General features: G+C 26.9%; 1 protein-coding gene across 1 annotated transcript; it reads left to right on the plus strand.

Moving 5' to 3' along the window:
- The first annotated feature begins 426 nt into the window (after nt 1-426).
- On the plus strand, nt 427-5,691 carry LOC107624072 (putative inactive poly [ADP-ribose] polymerase SRO5). The gene is made up of 5 exons (XM_016326516.3): nt 427-1,372; nt 2,639-2,886; nt 3,515-3,651; nt 3,751-3,846; nt 5,467-5,691. Exons 1-5 carry the CDS (start codon nt 852-854, stop codon nt 5,518-5,520), a joined length of 1,056 nt encoding a protein of 351 aa, XP_016182002.1. The 5' UTR covers nt 427-851; the 3' UTR covers nt 5,521-5,691.
- The last annotated feature ends 278 nt before the right edge of the window (nt 5,692-5,969 follow it).

Raw genomic sequence — 5,969 nt, forward strand, 5'->3', positions numbered from 1 at the left:
ATAATTTAATATTTATACTAATTAAATAATAACTAAAAATTACTGACCTCGAAATTTTTTTTATAATAATAAATACTTATTTCTTTCAGGCGAGAGGATAAGATTAACTAAATAAATTTTTTAAGTTATTAAATTAATTAAAAATTAATATATTTTAATTAAAAATAATTTTTTATTTTTTAGTTAAAACATTAATATATTTTATCATAAATATTTAAATATATAAGTTTTTCAATAAATTCAAAAATAAAAAAGGAGATTTAAAATAAAATAAAATGTTAAAACAAAATAACAATGATCTAAGACCAAAAAAAAAAAAAACTTGTGTGCACTACAAGGATAAGAATAAAGAAATAAATAAATAAATAAATAAATAATAGGCATAGCAATAATAATATAAACAATGTCCCACAGGGAGTGGGAAACCCAGATTCCAAAACCAACAGGCTTGTCAGTTGCATGTATATTGCTTCTCTTCAACAAAACAGGGAGCGCCCTCCTTCTCCACACTCTTCACCGCCCATTGCATAAACCTTTTCATTCTTCTTTCTCCTTTTTAAGTATTCTCATTCTCACATCTTCTTCATTCCCTTAACTCAGATCCTAATTTCCCTTTTCGCCTTAAATTAAACCATCACCATACACCATACAACTTTATTTTAAAACAAACATAAGACGCCAACTTAATTAGATCTCTCATCTCAATTATTTCATACCTTGCACTCTTCTTTTCTTTCAACCCAAGTTTTCTTCATCTCCCAAAAATGTATACGCAATTTCTTCTTTTCTAATTCCTATTTGAATTGAGCAATCATTCCTAAATTACATCTTTCTTATTCTACCATTAAGCTATGAACCTTGTAACTTCATCACCTCTTAGCGTAGATTCTTCGTCATCCACCGACTCAGATTGGGATAATGGCGGCGGAAGCAGCAGCAGCAGCAATGGAGAAGAAGACACATCGTGCGTTATCTCCGATTGCGAAAGCTCAATTTCTGGTGCCGATAGAAGAAGAATTATTGGTGAGGTTAGAGAAAACAAGAATGTCATCGGAGGCTTTGTTAAGCTCGAAGAACATGAGGCGGTTTACGGACTCATAAAGACGAGGTTCCTGAAGGGTCTTGGCGGCGTCGGTGAGGTTGTGGCGGTTCACCGGAACCCGTGTGGGAGCCTGGTGGCGCAGGCGAAGGTGCAGAGCTTTAAAGTGTGGGAAAGAGCGGTGGCGAAGTTGCGTGGTGGGAATGCAAATGTGAAGTATGGTTGGTTTGGAACGCTCGGTGAAAATGACGTGAGGGATATTGTTGCTAACGGTTTTGGGCACCGCCATGGTCAAACACTCGTTTTCTCTGCAGATCATTCTCCTCTACAAAGGTTAGTAAACATAAAATTAAGAAAAAGATATTACTTTCTCTCGTGAAAGCATAGCTAGCTACCCATGTGTTGGATTTATTTGCGGTAAAAATTCAGGTACAGTAAAGTTTATATGATTTAACTGAGAAGATTAAATGATTTGAATGATTTGACTAAATTTTTATTTAACGGTTTTTAATTATTAATTTTACGTGTTTATTACTGTTTACTGTACTCGAATTTTTACCTTTATTTATAAGTGCATGTTATAATAAGTATAGAATGCTAGGGACCAGTAACTTTTGTGATTCGTAGCCATCGATGATGGTTTTAATAGTGTGAGATTGGTTTGAGATTTTATCCAATGACTTACTTTTCTTGTGGTTCATTTTTTTTACTGGTTACATGCTGGCCAGAATTTAATAAAATTGTTGGCTCCTAAACTTTTTCATAAGTATATATAATTATCTAATTTATTTAAAAAAATAAAAACTAATATTTAATTTAAAAAATATAAAAAAATTTATTTTTAATATTAAATTTTTTTTTATTAAAGTTAAGTTCGACGAATTCTACACTAAATTCATAGACATTAAAAGATTTGGCTTATTTATATGACTTTTGTATTACTCTCTTTGTTCTGAGTGTGATATTTTATAGATTAAAAAGACAAGGCGTCATTTATATTCTTTTCAAGTTTTTTTTTTTTTTTTTTTTTTGCGCCAAAGCAAGTTCTTGTATGCATAAGCTAAGGATAGATATTTTCTAGCTATTTTTAGTAAGTAGTAACAAATAATCTTTTTAAAAAAATTTCTAGAAGCATATACAAGAATATGATTTAGTCACGTTTCTATCTCAGGCTTATCTTGAAAGTCTTTTTCGTTTTGGAATTTTATTGTTCAAGAGCATAATAATTATTTTTCCAATATTAACTGTTACAAATAATCAATGAATCTTTTTGAACGTTGAAAAATTACTGAACAAATAACTATATATAAAAATATCGTTTGATGTGTATATTAAAAATTAATTATTAAATTATTTATTTATATAAAATATATATTAAAAATATTATATATATTTATATATAAATATATATTAGTTGATTTAATAATTAATTTTTAATGTATATAATATTTTTTATAACGATATTTCTATATATAATATTATAAATCATTAAATAATTTGATATTTGATATATTTAATCCAATATTTTTTTTGTAAATTATTAAATCATTAAATAACATTTTAATAAATTTGTACCTTTTTTTTCCTTGCCTTGTGCAGTGTGAAAAGATGTGTTGCAGATAAAGATGGGGTGAGGCACTTGTTGCTATGCCGAGTTATTCTGGGAAGGAGTGAACTTATTATTGATCCTTGTAATAATAAGCAGCAATGCAATCCTTCTTCTGAAGACTATGATTCTGGAGTCGATAGTTTCTCGGATCCTAAGAATTACATCATTTGGAGTAGCCGAATCAACACTCATGTCTTGCCAGCATATCTTATAAGCTACAAACTTCCCTCTTTCAAAGGTTTGGATTTTTTATGACCCTTTTTGTAAGTTTTTTAATTTTTTTTCCTTTAAATATATTATCTTATGTTCATATTAAATTTTGGAATATATAAAAATTTCTTTTGGTTGAGATATGAGTGAAACACAATGTATCATGCCTTCTGCGTAGATAAAGCTATGTTGAAGAGTGAAATTTTGGTAAAAAGTGAATATCTTTTTTTCAAGATGAAAAAAAAATATTTTATGTGCAATACATATATCTTTTAAAATTGAGAAAAAATTTTCATTCTGTCCCAAAGAAATTCTCCTTTTATGTATAATGAATAGTTTCAGAAATTATTTTTAATATGGAGATGAATATGGTATTTTAGTTTAATATTGATATTTGAAATATATTACAGTATTATGATGTCCAGAAAAGATATCAACACGTATCTTGCGTGTTGACTAGAATGTTGACACATGTCTAACATGCACCATATCTGTTGCCAGAATAATGACACATGTCCAATACATAGGGTGTTGCAACACGCATCAAATAATCTCATTTTTAACAAAAATATTAATATTTTTTTCATATAAAAATAATTAGCCAAATAGTTGTGTTTTGGAATTGTGATTGATCATATTTTCATTTACTTTTGTAGTTAGTGAGAAGAGTGGAGAGCAGCCATTGCAGCCATCATCACCTTGGATGCCATTCCCATCTCTGATTTCTGTGCTTTCCAAAAATTTGCCACCAAATGATATTACCATCATCTCAATGCTCTACAAAGATCACAAAGTAAGTGCTTCTAATTTATTTAGTGATTTACCTTTGCATTTTATGGGTTTGAAATTGAACATATTATTCATTCTCTGCTTGTCCCTCTCCTTTTTGTAGGATAATAAGATTTCAAGGCATGAATTAATACAAAAAGTGAGACGTATAGCTGGAGATAAGTTGTTAATTGCGGTAATCAAATCTTACAAAGCCAAGGTACTAACTTATTAAGGATTTTATTTTGATTACTTTCTTTCTCGGTTTTGTAATAGTCTTTTCTTCTTAATCAATTTTGCTTATCCACAAATTTAAATGAAAAATAAATAAGTGACACCATATACAACTTAGGGGGTAAGTGCTCCATTGAAATTTAAATTGACTTCACTATTAATTTATTTAATTTGACTTAACTATTTTAAATTAATATATATAAAATTTATTTTATCAAATTTAAATCTATTGATATGTAATTTATTAAGTTGATCTCACAAAAATAAGTTACTATGTTAAATTCAATTATCTTATGGCTTAATTATTCTGTTTGTTCTCATAGTTTTGTAAAATTTTTAATTAGGACTCTATTTTTTTTTTTTTAATTGAGTCTTTGCATCAATTTTTTTTAATTGAATCCCTACACTTTTTTTTATTTGAGTTCTTGCACCAATTTTTTTTAGTTGGGTTTCTATACAATTAAGCTAATTACTACCAAGAATGACCTAATTAAAAAAAATTTTGGTGCAGGGACCCAATTAAAAGGAAAAAAAAGTATAGCGACTTAATCGCAAAACTATAGGGACTAACAGAGTAATTAAACCATATCTTATTAGTGTCATTTTTAAGTTAATTAAGATATTCTGCAAGTAGTGATGTATAATTTCAAGATAAATCTCAAAGTTTTAGAGAGGTGAATATTGAGTTACATTTTAAAGTAATTTAATTTGTTTAAATTTGAGAAATTTATTTTTAGTATTTGCGAAGTAAAACTTTTGTCATCCAATTATCGACTTAAGAGTTTCTTATTAAATGCAAAATCTAAATAATATCAATTTTCAAAAGATTATTATTTATTTTTTATTATTTTTTTTCTAAAGTTAGTTTTCTCTTTTAGCAATCGCACTAATTGGAAAAACAAAAATTTGATGTGCACATCAAAAATCAACTATCATGTATTTGTGTATATATATATATTATTTAACTTATTTTTAATGTGTATCTTATATTTTATTATGTATTATATATTAATAATTGATTTAATAGCTAATTTTTTATATACACCTAATATTAAAAAAAAATTGATTTTATAATTATGTAAGACATATATTTTTAAATAATTATTTAGTAACATATATAAAAAAATAATTTTTTGAATAATTATTTATTAACATATATAGAAAAAGAGGGATTATACCTTTTTAAAACAAAACGATGGGTAAGGTGAAAAAAACAAAGCTTTAATCATCTTTACATTATGGCAGCAAGATTTACTAAATTTAATAATGATTAGTTATTATTTTCTCAATGTAAATGATTCTTTTAAAAGAAAAAATTTAATTATATTTATAATAAAAAATCGTACTATATTTTCAAAATATAAAACCGAAAAAAAAACTAGTGATATTTTATATTTCTGTTGTTTTAGATTACATTGGGTACATATTCTTATATTTTCATTTACAAATTACAATATTTGAAAACTTATTAAGTGCATGACTACTAATATTTCTTTACTACATACATATTAAATGTGCTTAATGAATATGTAAATATCTTTTCTTAATCTTAATTTTTTTTCTCTTCTATTTTATCTAACTAAATGAATTTTTCTTAATTTTCCAGAGAAAAACATGCAAGATCTTTCCAGAAGTCCAAACATTGCAACATGACAACTAGCTAGCAACTTGTTTAGGAATTGTGTTTTTTATGCTATGAATGAATTCTCCAATATTGGTTGGAGGCATGTACCTAACTTCATAATAACCATTAACCTTACACTGAGCTTTATATGTATAACAGTAAAAGAGTCTTAATTAGAAGCCAGACTCATGTTTTATTTTGAGAAAAGAATCACTTTTTTTTTTTCTTTTCATTTCTGGTTGCAACTTGCAAGTTACACACATGACTTGATTCACTGTACCCTCTTTTAGAAAAATAGAATGTAAATACAAATTTTGTTCTGTCATGAAATTGATTGATTTTCAATTTTCACAAGTGGCAACTAGCAACTTGATTGGTTCATTTAATTTGCTTTAGGAGTCATGGACTAATTAATTGACTGATTATGGGTTTCAGTTTGTGGCTTTGTGCTCTCTTGTGATTACTTTGTAAGAAAATTTCAAAAA

The sequence above is a fragment of the Arachis ipaensis genome, chromosome B10 (assembly GCF_059453495.1).
Source record: "Arachis ipaensis isolate K30076 ecotype BB chromosome B10, ASM5945349v1, whole genome shotgun sequence".
NCBI classification, from domain to species: domain Eukaryota; kingdom Viridiplantae; phylum Streptophyta; class Magnoliopsida; order Fabales; family Fabaceae; genus Arachis; species Arachis ipaensis.